At 39.8% G+C, this 17,267-nt stretch overlaps 1 protein-coding gene across 2 annotated transcripts in view; it reads left to right on the forward strand.

The window, feature by feature from the left end:
- Nucleotides 1-1,923: 1,923 nt before the first annotated feature.
- Nucleotides 1,924-17,267, forward strand: part of NEBL (nebulette) — a 249,483-nt gene continuing 234,139 nt past the window's right edge. The window contains exons 1-2 of one of the 2 annotated variants that reach the window (XM_030228919.2): nt 1,924-2,113; nt 3,134-3,228. In XM_030228919.2, the coding sequence (XP_030084779.2) occupies nt 2,045-2,113; nt 3,134-3,228 (164 nt within the window). In that variant the 5' untranslated portion in view covers nt 1,924-2,044. Of the gene's footprint in view, nt 2,114-3,133; nt 3,229-13,030; nt 13,114-17,267 lie in introns of those variants that run through there. The other variant, XM_050971276.1, reaches the window with a different exon arrangement.

Raw genomic sequence — 17,267 nt, forward strand, 5'->3', positions numbered from 1 at the left:
CCAGTCCCCAGTACAGACTTGCTGCTCCTCCATACTGTGTAGGCTTTGCAGAATGGAGACTGCTTACCTATGTGTTGGGCCTAATTCAATTCAGATGGGATTTTAGACAGATCCCCAAACAACAGTTCCCACAGAAAGCACTGAGTAACCATGTATTCGAGTTTCCTTTATCAGTATACTCAGATGTCTAACGTTCAGAGTTCCTGAATAAAAGCCATTGTTCACAGCCAGTCAGACTGCCCAAGAGAGAGTGAAAGGTAATCTGTACAGCTCAGAGGTAGCAAAGGATGAGAATCACTGCACTGCCACTGCAGGGTGTTTGTGCACCTATTTTTGTCTGGGAAATCTTAAAGTGAGGCCAACTTGGCCTCGCAGGATTTGTGAAAAATGATCATGCTCTTGTCAATGAGGAGCAGTGAGAAGACAAATCTTCAATTCCGTATCAAAGGTAATTTGGTTAACAACAACAATAAGAAAAAGATCTGCTTCAGGATTTTTGAGAACTGCAGGTTGCTAGCACTGGCTTTGAAAAGGACCAGCATGTAGATCACAGGAACAGAAACGGGTCTGGTCAGTGCATTGTCTATTTGCTACAGCAGGAGATAGCCACAGGAGGCAACAAACATTTACAGGACTACCTGCAAATCTGCTTTCCTGTTGCTTGCAGCACAGCCAGCATCTCAACATTGAGTTTCATCGGGTGCCAGATGTTTCAGGCTAGATGAGGCAGAGGCAGCTTTACAACTTCCATCATGTAATATTTAAAGCCTGATTAGGTGTTTCTCATTTAATCACATATATTATTAATTTCAACGAAATTACTGTTTCTCCCTGTGCCTTTAAACAACCAGTGAATAAAAGTTTCGTTGCTAAGGCGGAATTACAGCCAACTATTCCAGTTTAGCTGACTGCATTCTGATTACTTAATAACACCCAAGTATGTGCAGAATTTGTCCTTGCTGTGAGCCACACAGAGTGTTGCACTACTGAAAAAAACCCACTGAAGAAAAGGCTGTGCTGCACTGGCTTAAGTGCTTTCCTCAGCGTAGTTTATATTCCAGGTAGTTGAAGAAGTCCTCAGCGAAGAAAAACCGCATGAGTTCTATCTGTACCGCTCCACAGCGCTGCAGAGCAAGTCAGAAATGACTGCCCAAAGCCTGCTCCGAGGAGCGTCATTTGCCATTCCGGCTGCGATTCGGTTGCCCCGCGGGACCGCTGGTGAGACCCGGCGAGACTCAGCCCCGGCAAGGCTGCAACGCCGCCCCCGGCAACTCCTCGGGCCCAGGGCTGGGGGAGCGCACAGGCGTTCCGCACCCGCTGGCGGCCGCGGGGCTGCGTGTGCGGCGGGCGGGCGGGAGGCCAGGGCCGGCAGGTGCCCACGGGCGCACGGCCAGGCCTCGGGCCTCACTTCGGGGAGCTCTGGAACTCCCCGCGGCCCCAGCAGCGCCGTCGCTGCCCCGCGCTCTCGCTCTCCATCTCCACGCTCATGTCCATTTCCCTCTCCCTCCCTCTCGCAGGAGCCGGCCCCGCCTCGGCGAGTCCCGGGCAGGTGAGCCTAGAGGCGCAGCGGGTCCCCCCCACCCCCCCCGCAGCCATCTCGCCCCGCTCGGGGTGGCTGCGGCGCTGGGCTCGCCCTCCCCTTCTGCCCTCCCCTCGCTGCGGGCCGCGCCGGTGGGCTTGGCTTGGCTTGCGGCTGCAGCGCGGGGCTCGGCGTGAGTCACGCAACCCGCGGCGCGGCGAGCCGAGCGCGCAGGCACACGGGGGAGGCGGCGGGGGCGGGCGGCGAGCGGCGGGGGCGGCAGCGCCGGCTCCCCGCCCGCCCACTCGCACATGCTGCCGAGCCGCAGTCAGCTGGAGCGCCGCTTCCTCCACAGTCGCCGCCGATGACCTCCTCGCCCGCCCGCAGCCGCTGAGGACCCCCAGCGTCCCCGCCAGGGCAGGGGATGATAGATCGGCCTCCCGCAGCCCCGTCCAGCGCAGCCCGCCGCGCCGCAACCTCGGCCAACGCCGCTCGCCGGAGCCGCCGCCCCAGAGGAGCCGCAAAATGAACCCCCAGTGCGCCCGCTGTGGCAAAGTGGTCTATCCCACCGAGAAAGTCAACTGCCTGGACAAGGTGCTGGGGCGAGGGGGGGTGGTGGGGACGGCGCCTCCCGGGCGTGCCCGTCCCGCTCCCCGCGGCTCCGGTGGGGCGGGCAGGGCAGGGCCGAGCCGGCGGGGCATCGGGGCGAGCCGGCAGGTGGCAAATGCAGCGTTTCAAGGGCCGCCGCTGCGCCGGCATCCGCGCTGTCACCGCCGGCGGGGGCAGCCGCCGTGTCACCGCGCTGGCGCGGGGCGAGCGGGGGCCGCAGCGGCCGGGACGCTCTGCGGTGCCCGCCCGGGAATGACTGTGCCCGGGTCCCCGCGGCCCCTCCGGCTCCCCGAGGGATGAAGTTGTAGGCGGCCCTTTCCCGGCTGTAGTTGTCGGTGCCTCCCCGAGCTGGGGCGGTTTCGGCTGCCCCTGGCGCCATGGCTGGCTTGGCGCGGACGGGGCCGGGGCAGCGGGGCGGCGGCAGCCCCGTCCCGCGGGGGTGGCCCCGGTGGCACCGGTTACAGCCCAGCACTGTCGCTCCGTAAATAACAAGAATGAGGCTGTGATAGATGCGCCAAATTACTGTCCCCGGAAAGGCAAGGCAAGGCGAGGCAGTAGAAGCCACAGGAGGAAAATGCCGTATTATGTGCTAAATTTAGTGTCTGTGCGGCGTACCTAAAAGCCAGCCGTCACATTAGTTAGTGATTGCATTCGCGTAGTATTGCATTCTTAGCGAACGGTGGTGGTGGTTTTTTTTTTTTTTTTTTTTTTTTTTTTTTTAAGGAGGGAAACGTCAAACTCCTGCTTCAGTTATCTCAAAAATTATCCTGGCAAGGTCAGCGTGCAGGGATGTTTGCGTTCACCTTAGCAGAGAACTTACATTTCTGAGAGTGTTTCAGAAGTACCTTTGGTTTCATGTAAAAGTAACTATTTTGATTTAGTTAGGAGATCTATAATGCATGGCCAAAATATTGACGGGTAATTGTGTTTTTATGTTTACCATACCCTAACACTGCTTTCAAAATATCAGTACCATAAGTAATTCTACTTTACATTTATTTACAGTACTGGCATAAAGGATGTTTCCACTGTGAAGTTTGCAAAATGGCTCTGAACATGAATAACTACAAAGGATATGAAAAGAAACCTTATTGCAATGCGTAAGTATTGTAAATGTCAAGTCTTGCAGAAATGCACATGAAAAGAAAACCTGGCTGTGGATATTGTCAAATAAGTATTGTCGTGCTGTAAAAACTTCATCTGGAGAGAGCAGTACAGTCCAGCAGGAGTATCTTTTCAGATGGGGTATTCTATTTGCATTGGTGTAATAGATGGTGAAACTATGTGATTATGATGTGTTTAGGCAATGTTTTTCATGTCAGATCTGAGGATACAGGGTTTTTGCCCTCCCAGAAAGTGTTGGATCTAGTACTGACTCCTGCTACATTTATTATTGGCAGTGCTGGATTACAGTTGTCCATTATGCAGCTCTCTATTCAGGGTTATGGACCTGATCAGCATTTTGTAATAAGAAAACAAAGTGCTTCTCGGTTGTGTAGTTTACCAGAGACAATACCCTGTTAGAAATCATGACAGCCTGTTTTTAAAAATGTTAGTTTTTCCACATATCTCATATTTCTAAGCTGGGTATTTACAAAATGATTGCTTTTACTGCTTCATGCTTCATTTTGCTATTCTCTTAGATTTTGATGAAGAAAATGGATTAATTTTGGTTTGATTATACTACAGTATACTCATGTTGCATTCAACTTTTAGATTTTATTGTTGTGTGGATTTTGAAGTGTGCTTTGATATTTGGCTTGCAAATGCTGCAAAGAGCATTTGATACACTGAGAAAAAAAGTTGCTTATTGTTATTTGTACCATGCTTCTAAAATTTGCTAATTGCATTTCAGTGTGTTTTAATCTTTAGAAACCATTATAATATGCTATTTTAGAAGGATAGCTCTCAAGATTTTGGACTCAAATGTGATCTTATATATAACTTGTATGTTGCTGCTATTTTCACTTTTATGTACTTAAAATATGTTTTAACAGACAGGGTTTTGAAGCTATGGACGTGTTTTATTTTTCTTTAGAAATATTCTCCTATACTTAACTTAAGATATTTGTTTGATGTTCAGGTTGACAGTCTATGGCTGGCCATAACAGAAAAGTTTAACAGCATATGGTAATTTCTTTCAGGCTAAAATTGAATCCAGTCAGTGTCTAAAATACAAATTATGCTATGAATCTGCTGTGCTGCCAAAACTTGAAACACCTGTTCCAGTGTGCACAGTTGTACTTAGATTGCTTTAGGAGCATATGGAGTTACATATGTAACTTCCTAGCTTTCCTCCAGTGCTCCACACAGTGTAGAGGGTGACATTAGACCTCTCCTAACAGAGTGAGGTCTGTTGCCAGCATCACGGGCTGGGAGAGCCGTGTAGGAAGGGAGTCGTGCTCCAGCAGGTGGAATGCTGCAGGCTGAATGCTGCTAACCCTGAGTATTGGCCCTGGATGGGAACCTGCATGTGGTACTGTTTGAGTTCAAGTACAGGCTTACATCCTTTACAGTAATTATAACTCTGATAGGTGCCTTTCACCTATATTTTGGCGGTTGAATTTCAGCGATGTGAATTGCTCGATCTTTCTCATCGAATCAGATACTTGTACTTAATAAGATTGTTTGTTTATAAAAATCTCCTCCATGCTGATACATGGGGGTTTCCAAGCTGTGCACATTTAACTGCTGTTGCAGGAGAGTTTTTCATATATGCAGTTATGGCTTGTGTGTGTCCTTCTGTTGATGGATGAGGGGGAGTAGGGATGACGGATGGATCTGTTATGTACCATTCAGGTGCTATTCTTCCTGGCAGTTGCTTTAATGAGCTTTGTGAGAGTGAGCCTTGAAAAAATAATCTCTATCTTTGAAACGTCTCTCAAACCTGATGTATGAAATGGCAAGCAGCAATGTAAAATCATTTAAAAAATGGGGGATTTTTTCCATTAAAAGAGAGACAAAATGTAATGTGTAATATCAACAATATGCATTTTGTTTTTAACTTTCAGTAAGCTAAAATTTGGTGGGGTTTTATGCCCCCCTTTTTTTAATGAGAAATCTTAATCATATAATGTAAATAATTTCAAGTGTTCTGTGGAACCATGAAGGGGTTCTTGAGGTCTGCTTTGTGGTTTCAACAAACCTTAATATTCTTCAAAGGACAGCTAAGATGTTTTTGCAAAACTGTGTTTTGAAAATACAGTTGATTTAAATTTTGAGAGAATCTTTGCATCTCAAAGGTAACTAATTTGCAAGGCAGACACCATTACAGTATTTCGAATAATGATGTGTCTTATTCTCTTTTTATTAGCAAGAAGTAAATCCATTTTTATGTTAAATGCTGCTTGATCATAAAGTCTGCAAAGAAAAGAATGTAAATTTACTCATACAAACACCTACAAACACTTGACAAAGACTAATTACTACTAAACTGTTTATTGAGGCCATCCATTGATAAGAGTGCTATTTGTAGATAAAAGTGAAGAAGTATGCACTAATCTGAAAGGGAGAGGAATGCCATGAAGTTGTTCAACAGGTTTTGGAAGCCATAGTTAGTTTTTCATAAGGACAAGTTGGAAAGCATGTATCTTTAATGATATCTGTATGTGCTTTGATAATTCACAGGTCAGATAAGTTTATTGAATATGTTTTGACCTTTGGTCTGAAAATCGTCCATTCTTTTGTTTATTCAGTCGCTGAAATGAATGAATTTTGTTACTTTATTGGTAAAGATCAGAAAATATTTAACTGTAAAACATAATTGTTTTTGTGTTAATGTAACAGAATGCTCATCTGTGATTGTTCAAACTATATTTTTGGTGGAGAGAGTCAGGTCAGACATAATAAAAGGAACTAGCAAACCATGAAGGAATATATTGCAAAGTACTTTAATTCAGTGACCATTAGAAAAGGGCAGAAATATTTGTAAGTGCAGGATCCTGCTTTTTTTAAAGGCAAGTTTTTTGTTGGACGTTTTGCTACATTTGCATCTAAATGATTGTACACCTTCCTTGTGATAAAGAGACACTGATACCAAAAGTAATGACTGGGCTACTGACACAGCTTCTGTAAGTTGTAGATCTATGGAAGATGTTACAGCAAGGTTAAACTTTGTGTGTATGTGTACAGTATGGCTTTGTAAAGAATCAGCTTTGGATCATGGAATTTTCACTGTCTGTCTCCTTTAAACCTTTCAGTTCTCTTACTTGTAGAGAAAAGTCTGAACAACTTTGTTCACTCTTCCCTCTCTTTTTATTATTTACATAATTTGCGAACGGTGTGAGTCACGATAGTCACTTGTGCTTGTTTGTGTAGTGCTTATGGTATGGTGCTTTTATCTCAGCTGGGACCTCTGAGGGGCACAGTGCTGTAATAATAACTCACACTGCTGTGTTTCTCACTTCACTTGCTTTAACATTTCATCTGAAAGGCCTCATGTACAGCATCTTGAGGCTTGTAGATGCACATGGACCCAGCTGGGTTTGCCTTAATGACTTTACTCTTGCCTTTCATTTGCAGTCTGGTTTAGATATGCCATGATTCTGGGTTGCTGCCTGATTTGCGAAATAATGTTGATGAAACAAAGGGCTCAGACAATTTTGCAGTTCAGCCAGGTGCTATGCATTGACTGAAGCAGGTGAATGAACCATTCTTTGATGCAGATCTAAATCCCTATTCCACCTTAATATCTGCAGATAGATATTATTAAATACTTGTTAAATGGATGTGGAAATATCAAGAAGAGAAGTTGTTATTACTGTCTTTTGCAAACTCAGAGCTGACCCTTTCCAGCTGCAAGTAACCAAGATGATGCAAGGAAAGGAATGGCATTTTGGCAACTTACTTTGTGTTCTCAAGCTTGTTAAATGATTGAATCATGTAGGATGATTTTATGGTAACTTATTCTTACGGATGTTCATATAAATTCTCCTTCTGACAGATTCACTAGACCAAAACACAAGACTACTTTTTATGCAAAATGTAGAAGCTGAAATGCATATTTTTGGAATATGCTCTCTGCATTAGCTTTACCTGCTGATGCAGACAGACTTTCCTGTGTGTGTGAACACATCCAACCAAGATGTAATTTTTCATTTCTGCAAACCTAGTAGCTTCAAGTTCCATAAACATGATGTACCCTCTTGCCAAAACAACCTCACTATTGCAATAAATTCTTCTGAAATACTTAGTATATAAAATTTTGCTAATTGCCTGCTCACAGGGTAGTTTCATTCAAGTTTTTACATATGACAGCCACCATATGGAATGGTTACATAACTTAAAATTTAGATCAACTGTCATCAGTCTTAGTGTGGATTATTGACATGAAGAAAAACTCATAATCACTTTTTTCTCCTAGATTTAATTTCTTTATAACTGGTGCCAGTAGGAAATAGATATTCAAATACTTTTGAAATATTGTGGTGTTGTTAGAAGTACTACAGCTTCAATGTGCAAGTGCAGTCAAACCCTACATTTTATGATACTCTAGAAGAGGGGTGAAAAAAATGTAAAAGTGATTTTATATCAGCTTGGAAATGATAAGAACATGGTACAACTTTCTGGAGAGTCACATGGTTTGGAAAATAGCAGCAGTTGCTTTTAATGGATGAATGTGGTCATTAAGTGGAATCCATTGTCTTGAAAGGCAAACTTATGTATAGAACTTTGCTTTTATCTGTGAAACATGAGATTTTTTTTGTTTATTTTTTTCTCTACCAGTGAGAAAATTTCAAGATGATGACTAGGAGTATGATGATATTATTCTCACTAAAAATAGCTAGCATTATCTTAGTTTTCAGTATTGATTTCCGCAGGTGGTTATTTCTCAATTTAAATATGTCAGGAAGAAAGAAATTTATGTAAGAAGCAGAAAGAATAAGCCTGAAATCTGGTGGGGCAATTTCTAAGAGTTGCAGTAAAGAGAGTGCACAGAATAAACAGGATTTTCAAATTCTTCATCTTATCTGGAAAAGGAACAGCCCATAAATTCCCTTGCAAACCTTCCTAGAAAGCAAGGATTGCACTTTATCACTTTATTAGCTTTGTGTATTGAAGACTTTCCTGTTAAAATGTATTATTAAATGGGTAATGGAAATAACAAATTGCTAGAAAGACAGCTGGTGAGGGTCTCAGCTCAGAGCCAATTACACTTACATCTTTAAAGTTCATGACTTCTTGTTCAGCATTGTACGAGTATGAACTCCGGTATTTAAAAACATTTGTCCCTCCTCAGCAATCTTTTCTTTAAACAAAACAGCTCTAACTCTATCCTCATCCTGATGGACTGTATTTTATATTAATTCTTGTTTCTTTACCTTCAATTATTTCCAAAGCATATCTATCTCATTTCAGTGCCCAGTGGGACATTACCAGGGCTGGTAAAACAATAACAGTACTTGTACATAATTTTTCTCCTAAATCCCAGTACAGTCTTTGCCTTTTAATTTTTTCTGTCGTAAAACCTGAACCATTGTTAAATTATATTTGGATTCTTGTGGGCTATGTTTTTATGCAGAATTGCAACCTCAGCAGTGGTTATTATCCATTATCTGAGCAGTTAATTGTTCTTGGCTAAACACAGAATCTTCCACTTGGTTCTCATTGAGCTAAATCTCCTTTTTTTTCCCTAGGCTGCTTCTCCAATTTGTCAAGTTAATTTTATATTCTAATTTTGTTCTCTAATGTGCTTACAGCCCCCTCCTATCAACCTGTCAACCCTCCCACCAGAAAGCCTGGAAGCACATCACAAATTTAATAAGTATAATCTTTATTTCATCACCCAGATTGCTACCTGAAGGCCTGGAAGGGTGTTGGGAGCAGAATGTACCATCGTGGCCTGATGCAGCCTTCCCTTCTGTAGTGAGCAGTGATCAATAAGAGAATGACTTTACTTATTCATGGGCTGCTAGATCAAGCATTAAGTTCTGTGGGAGAAAAAAGTAAAATTGTGAAATAGCATAATCATGGATATTTATGTAGACTCTGCTTAAATATAAGGGACAACAATAGTTAGAAGAAACATACATTCTTGCTGCTTAGCTCTGTGCTGTTCAGTATTCAGTCCAAATTACTATTGGTGGTATCCAATAATGTAAAGTAAAGCTGAGCCTGTTTGCTAGAACAGTTGAAGGAGCTTCTTAGGCAAAATATATTTAAGTCTCTTAAAGGTGTTTGATGCATATATTTAAGCTGTTCCAAGAAGGCACATAAGAACACTTTGTCAGAGTTGCTGAATAATGTGCATAAGGCAGATGGTGGTTAGTTGCAAAGTAATTACTAAAGAATAATCATCACTGACACTCAGATCTTGGGAAGGGTTGGTCTGTTTTTTACTGCTATGACTGCATCTGATTAATGGGATACAAACCCATTTCTTGGGTTCTGTTTCAACATGTTTAATTGGCCATGTCCTGATTTCACGTTTGGTCAAGATCTGCTTATATTAATTGCATGGTGGGCGTGCAGGGAGAGGACTCTGTCAGCTCCAGCAGGTCCCTTGGTTTTCCTTGTGGCATGCTGTGGAGAGCACCATGGTGACCTAGAGCTTAGTGCAGCCAAACCTGCTTCCCTGCTGGTCCTAGTGGAGTAGAAAAACAACCCCAAGGGAGATGAATTGTTACCTTTTCTCTCTGAGTAGATGAATTCTCAGATTTCATTGAGCTGCTTCTGTCATGTCTAGTTCCTGATGTGAGTATAGGGTCTTGTTTGGAATTCATGTTTTAATATTTTACTTTATTTTTTACAATATTTTATTTTATTTAGGTAAAATATTGCTGTTGCCCCTCTTGTTGCTCCAAAGCACAATTACAATTTAGTATTACTTATGGTGTTGCTGGGACAAGTAAATAGAAAATACACAGATGAATGTAATATCTTAATTTCATTTGACTGAAGACTGCACTTAGCATAGAGAACTTTGCTGTGTGGAATCCTGACCTGTTGCCTGTTGATGTCTTGGCTCAAGTAAATGTGTGTTATTAATATCTATAATTATTGGTCATTGTAGATAGCAGATAATTTCTCCAAGGAAGAACATATGCATACCCTCAGCACTTTTAATCATAAAATATACTAAACTTATTACTGTCTCAATAATCACAATCTCAGGGGATTGTGATTATTGAGACAGTTTCAGTAAGAGGGTTTTTCTTTGCTTGCTAGTCTTTTAGCAATTGTTGATTCTTAAGATAATCTTCAGTTTTCTTACTGTTGCTTTCTCTACTCAGTCCTAAAGGTTGATGATGTTGATTTCATTATATTTATTAAAATAGTAAGGCAACAGAACAAGAACCATAGGTTAAATTTTGTGATTCTACATAATTTGCTTCTTTTCATTGCATGGCTTGAGTTTTGGAACGAGTTGTAACAAGCCTGTGAAGTCTTGATGGTATGGTTTGATAACAGCTTTGTGGTTTAACTGTTTGGGGTTTTAAATGTTCTAAACCATAGAAATTCCCATCATATTTGCCAAAGAACTTAAGCGTTTTCACTTGGCTGAATTTGAAGTTCTGTGCCGCTCTGCTAATGTTGCTGTTGGTAGCGAATAAACCTGCTGTCCTGAAATGCTCTCTCTACTTTATAAAGCTCAAAGAAAAAGAAATATGTTGCAATCTTTCATACAATTTTGAATTTTTTAGAGCTGGTGATTGCCAATTGAGAAAGACAACATCGTGTCAGTCAGCTCAGTGTCGAGCAGCATGTGTTGCTGTTTACATACGATGTCAGTGAAAGCTTACTGTAATTATCCAGACAATAAACTATCTTGGCTGAGTAGTCAAGTACTTTTATTTTAATAATTTTGAATATTGTGGTGTGATTATAGAAACTTGCTAAATTTAGGGATTGTAGAAGTTACACTGAGGGTAGTGTTTGGCTGTGTGATGTTGAAGTCCCTTGAAAAGGAGACAGTAGGCAGAACTAACAAGGGAAAAGTTTGCCCTAAGAGGAGGTGGGTGAAGTATTTGTTGAATAAATTGTCTTTTGCTATAAATGACACCAGCCAGTTCATGCTGCCTTCAGTTATGCCATCTCATGCTGCAGCTTTTTGGAAAACAAAAATCCACAATTAATTCTGCTTAATTTGCAGATTAACCAATTTCTTCTCTCTCTGCCTCCCTCTGTCTTCTGATGTTGGAGTAGATGTTACATCAGAGTTGGCTATTTTCCCTTGCTTTCTCTTTATGTTGCCTCTCTAATTTTCTTTTGTATTTGGGGCAAAAGTCTGGCTGATAAGTAGTGTAGAATTTTTAGTCTCTCCTATTTCTTCCTCCCCATGTCTCCTGTTTTCCTTCTCCAAAAACTTCTGTTCTTGGTGTGCCAGCAATTGTGTGGTGGTACCTGATCCCATCATATCTTAGTATGAGGAGGGCACAAAAATGTGCCATCAGTGTCACACTTGAGAGGACACTACAGCAGCTTAAAAATTGAAAACTAATTGTAATTTGACCAGTTGTCATTTAAGCATATATTGCAAAGGCTTTTCTGGGAAGTGCATAGTTATTCTTTAAAGAGGATTTCTAAAAATGTACAACTATATGGATACTGGACAAATTTCCTTTCATACTTCACAGATTCAAAAATTCACACTATGTTTTTTCCCCTCTTAGGAGAGAAAATGTGTGGAGGTAGTCCATCATGTTCTTCCTCTCTAAATAGTAGGTTTTTTCATGCAGGTGTATTGGTGCAATGCCAATTTCACAGATTTAAAAATAAAGTTGTGCTGCATTTTAATTTAGTTATACCTCAAGTATTTTTTTTAACCTGGGAAACTAAGTGGTAATAGCTGTTTTTGTTTTTTCTGTTCCAGTTTTACTCTGGAAGAATTCAATACTTGTAATGCACTTCCTTTTGAAATGAGAACACTGTATACAGAAATACTTAGGGAAAAATTTTAAAGAAAAAAAAGATGCTGATTTCAGACTTAATTGAAATGCAAGTGGCTAAGTTTGTGGACGGGAAAAGTGGCAAGAGGAAATAAATTGACTGAATAAAAAAGCATGGACTATTTCTGCTGAGCAATGTAGAGTGGCACACATTCAACACAGTAGGGTGTTATGTTGCATAGTATTGGTTGTATGTATTTGTAGATGCAGAAGGGAAGACATTTCTGACTGGATTTGCTCAGTCATACGTAAAGAAAATGGACCAGTATGAGGATTTCTAGCAGCAGAAGTGCTCAATAAGGGTTTGATCAGGAGATGATTAACATTGTTAGAACTGGCAGCATGCTTGGTGTGTTGCTGCTGTAAGGGAGGTGCCAATACATGTTTTAAAGAACCTGCCTGGAAATACATATGTTGAAAAGCAAAGCTTCTTAGAGGGCTTGGAGTTAGAATTATGCTGTAATATAGGAAGGTCTGAAGTAGTAGTATATTTTGAAGTAGTTGGTAGGAATTTGTCAGGTGATTAAAAAAGAGATGAAGCTTGTTAGAACAGTTATTAGCGTATTGTTCAAGCACTGTCTCATTAGCATGAAAGTGTTAGGAGTAATGGAGAAGGTCTGGAAATAAAAATGTATCAAAATATATATTTAGAAGAATAATATTGTCTGAAATATGACACCTCTAGTAATTTCCCCAGAATTCAGCTCATTTGACAGTGATGTCTGCTTACACTACGGGAAAAGAAGAGGGTGCATCCAGAGAAAACAAGGATATGTGGGAAAGAGAAATAATTTATAAAAATGTTGGCTGAACTTTTCAGTTTAGCAATAGCAAACTTTCTGAGATAGTTGCACTTTTGAGTGTTTCTGTAGGAATGGGCTGCTATCATCATGAATCCTGTCATGAGCTTTTGGATTATTTTGATCTGAAGATCTAAATGGAGATTAAACAGACATTTCAGATACCTCAGTATTGATACTGCTTTGTTGCTTCTGTTATAGTTATGTCAGAAATGTTGGAAATCCATATTAACAAGAATGGAAGAAGCTGGAAGGATAAAAAGGAAGACCAAGTAGATGAGCTTGGATTGAGTTAATGGTCAGTCTACTCCATGCCATGCTTCATCACACAGTCAGGTCTCAGTTCTTGCAGAATATTTGGTCAATCTGAGTTCCTTTAATTCTATAATTATTTTAATGATAAATGGATATTCAGAATAGGAGGTACTGTTATATGAAATGTGATTAGGTTTATTGCCACTGCAGGCACTGATGACTTCATCCAGCTTTGAGGAACATGCAGTGAAGTGATTGTTATGAAATTAGGAATTAATGAGCAATATCGTGACAATTGGGGAAAAATATAGTTTCTAAGTTTTATACTCCCTGAAAAATATTTCTGTACACAAATAGGGCTCCTAGAAAGATGAAAATCTTGAGGGGAAGCTATGAAGTGCAGTGAGAGTCATGTGAAAATGAAAACAGTGTGTGCTTAGTTTTTTTGGTAGTCTAATTCAGCAAGGGTAGATTGTAAATACTCTTTTCTCTATTGAGATGAAGATGGATATTCTGAGCAGTGATAATTTAGATTGGTGCTGTTGATGTTTTGCATTTATTAATTATGAGCAATTTATTTTTGTAATTTTACCGGAAGATTTATTTTTGGAATTTGTCTTGAAATGTAAGAGATCTACAAAGATATTTGATTCTATAGGCTACCAAGCTGCTTTAGTACCTATGGATGTTTTTATAAAGCTTGAAAAACGTAGCCCTATTTATAAATAATTGTTTTTTCCACTAGTTGTTTCAGGAAATTTGGAAAGACATTCTGAAGTCTGAATACAATCTGGTTAAGCTGTGTATTTATTCCTGTGTTAAAGAGCTTTCAGGATGACTCCTGTCTTTGTGGAGGTGAGATTTGAAAGAGCAGCATTCAATTTCTTATTCTGATTAAATGCTTAACTTTCATGACCATGCTACTGCTGCTGTTTCAAGCCTCATTTGGGTCAGCAGCAGGAGTCTCTCTTACTGCCCAAAAGGCAAGGACATATTATGTCTCTTATGCAGAATAATACTGTGTATGCAATATGTTAAAAGGAAACTTTAAGCTTCTTAGGCTGAGTGTGGATGAGAAGGAGATTGTAATGGACTTTTATAAGTTGAAAGAAACAGGGTAAAAATGGTTACTTTTCTCTAATTACTTATTTCACCCTGAAGAAAATGACAGCTCCCCATTTTTCGAAGCCTCAGTCCTGTCACTTTTGTTCTGAGAGGACATAGGGTCTGACAGAATTAGTTTGGTGAGCAAAAGCAGACCACTTTTGTTTTCTTCTGCCCTTTTTCTTTGTGCATTGGCAAAATTACCTGGCTGATTGGTGTCAGATCTCTCTGGCAGGTTTCTCACCTCCACTGCAAGCCTCAGGTGTATCAGTAATTCAGCATCTGATGTGCTGTGAGCACTGCCCCTGGTGTGGGACAGGTGTGTCTCCCTTGTTGCAGTGCTTGCACACAATTTGGGTGTGCTGTGTAAATGTTTAAAGGTCACTTTGATGTGTATCCCCAGACTGCTGCCAAGGCAGTACTTCACAACTGGGATAACAGATAACTAGCATATACTGTTAATAGGAACTGTAACAGCTTATACCAAAGAAATTGGAACTGGATGTTCAGGAACAGACTTGTAACAGATCTTTAAGATGACAGTCTAATAGATTAATGTTTCAGAGTAATGATTATTACTAATTAATTTTATGCCTGTTATTTTTTTTTTTTTTCCAATGGAACAATTTCTTACTAGGAAATGTTTTGCATGAATTTGCCAGTTGGAACAATTTTTTCCTCCTGTAAGAATCTATATGTTATCTTTGTTGGTTTTGTAGTAGTAGAATGCTTTCAGGGACAAAGCATTAAATTTTGTCAGTTAAGCTTATTTTGCTTACATGTATTTTGCCAAAACAAGTACTATGTAATTAATACAGACAATATTTCAATACTTTCATTTATAAATTTTATTATAGTTGTATTTCACATTTAGTGTTATGAAGACAACTTACAAATAAGAACCTATGAATGTGGAAGCAGATAAAATACATTGTTTTCAAGAGCATGGACTTGTAATATAGTTGGGGTTCTTCCCTATAGCTTGTCAAGAATAGTCCTTTTTAGAGAAAATGTTCCTTTTGGAGAAAAGTTTTATTCCAATTCTTCTCAAAAAAAAGGCAGTTTCTCAATCAGACCTGATATTAAAAATGGTGTATATATTCATGCAACTGGATTTGAGAAAATGCTGCTTCCTGAGGTGTGGGAGAAAGTTAAAAAGAAGTTTGTAGTAGTGATGGCCTTGTGGAACACTGTAACACACAGACTTTATACCTGTTGTAGTCTTGTAGGAGGATACAATATAAGAAAATAAAGTTAGCATAGAAAGTAATCTTGCCCCTAAGGAGTTGCAGCTGAGCCAATAATTAGAGATTAGGAACAGGCCTGACTAACAGGCCACAGCTGTAGCCAGTTAGAAGAAGAGTGCTATAAAAGAGTGGCTCGTTAGGCTGAGGAGGGGCTGGAGTTAGTTGGCTGCTGTGAGAAGGAGGAAGAGTTAGAGCTTAGAGGAGCTGCCTGCGAGAAACATCAAGGAGGTATGAAACTCTAGCACTATGGAACCTTTGTGATATAATAACAACATAGTCTCTATTTTTAATCTTCTTCTTCTTAGGCATGTGGTTTTTAAATTTTATTTGGGCTTTATTACTATATGTGTTGTTTCTTTTTTATATAGACTTGAATTATTATTTTGGGTTCTGCCCTGTTATTTTAATGTATCAAGCAGTGTGTCAGAAAAGCTGTCCACAAGTGTGTTGAATGTTGCCCTGGAAATTAGTAATCAGTCATCCAAACAATCCCAAGACTGTTAAGATGCTTACAAAGTCTTTCAAGATCTAACTTATTTTGACTTCAATTCCTTACCTTCTGTGGTTTTTTGTTTCCTGTATGATTGTTCTGGAAGGTTTTGTCTCAAGCTGTAAAACTGATGATTTATCTGCCAAAGTTTTTAGACTTGCTCTGAACGTGCAAAATCAAAATTAGTCTTATAAACCAAGAGACGTTTGGAACCCAGAGTCTTCTGTAGTCACATGTGTGATGAATATATTGCTAGAATGGAGACTTTAAACAAAGTAATATAAAATTTAAGAAACGTGTTCTTTTTTTCTGTGAGTGATTTTTTTTTGCTGTGTGTTTTTGAGAGAAACCTTTAAGAAAAGAGAAACTCTTTTATTTATACAGTTATTTTTATTACCCAAGATAGAGATTAATTAAAAACTTTATTATGTTACATACAGAAACATCTATATCCCTTATATACAACAATAACGACAACAATGGGTACTGCTTTGACTAGTTTATTGATAGTTTTAGTGTAGACTGTTACAGTTGTGGTTATTTTAGATTTATGTCCTTTATGCTTTGTTGTTATCACAGTAACATGACCAGTAATGTCTTTACTGGTTTTACATGTTCCTATGCAACATAATTGTGTAGGAACTGTGGAAGTTAAAGTTAAAATGATTCTTTTACTTTTCCTCCCAACTGTATGCGTGCCTGCTTTCACATGAACCAATTAAAAAAAATTTCTGGATATGAAAAGGTACAACTCTAAGTGCAAAGCAAAAATCAATAAATTGTGTTGTTTACCTATCTTTATTGCATATTAGTTGAAATGTGTTTATTCTGGAAAGAGCTGCATTGGTCAGTTCAGTATATATATTGCCTACAATTTTTATTTTGGGCCGTTTAGGTCAATGAGACAACTTAACAGTAACAGATTTTTTTTCTGTCCCAATGTAACTTGTGAGAATGGTTATTTGTAGTTGCCCCCAGAAAGTCACACCTATAAATAGGAATGCACTGAACACTTGAAAGGAGAAGATCCCTCAGAATCAGAATGTCATTTCTACTGTCATTTTTAAAGTGAAATACTTGAAGAGTACCATCATCCAATAAATAGTTTGTTTGCAGAGTGCCTGTTATTGTTGTAGCTGAATACTTTTTTACCCAGGGGATGTTAGTTATGTAAAGCTGATGGGCCAGTGTGTTGTAAAACAATACATGTCTCGGTGGGGGGGGGGCTGGAATTCTTCATATCCTGGAACATCATTTCGAGGACTGACTAGTAAAAGAGAAGACAAGTAACTGAAACAGCCTTGCCATAAGTGTAGACTATTGAAGGACGTTTGAAAGAATTAAATACTCAAAAAT

This window comes from Serinus canaria, chromosome 2 (assembly GCF_022539315.1).
Source record: "Serinus canaria isolate serCan28SL12 chromosome 2, serCan2020, whole genome shotgun sequence".
NCBI lineage: Eukaryota > Metazoa > Chordata > Aves > Passeriformes > Fringillidae > Serinus > Serinus canaria.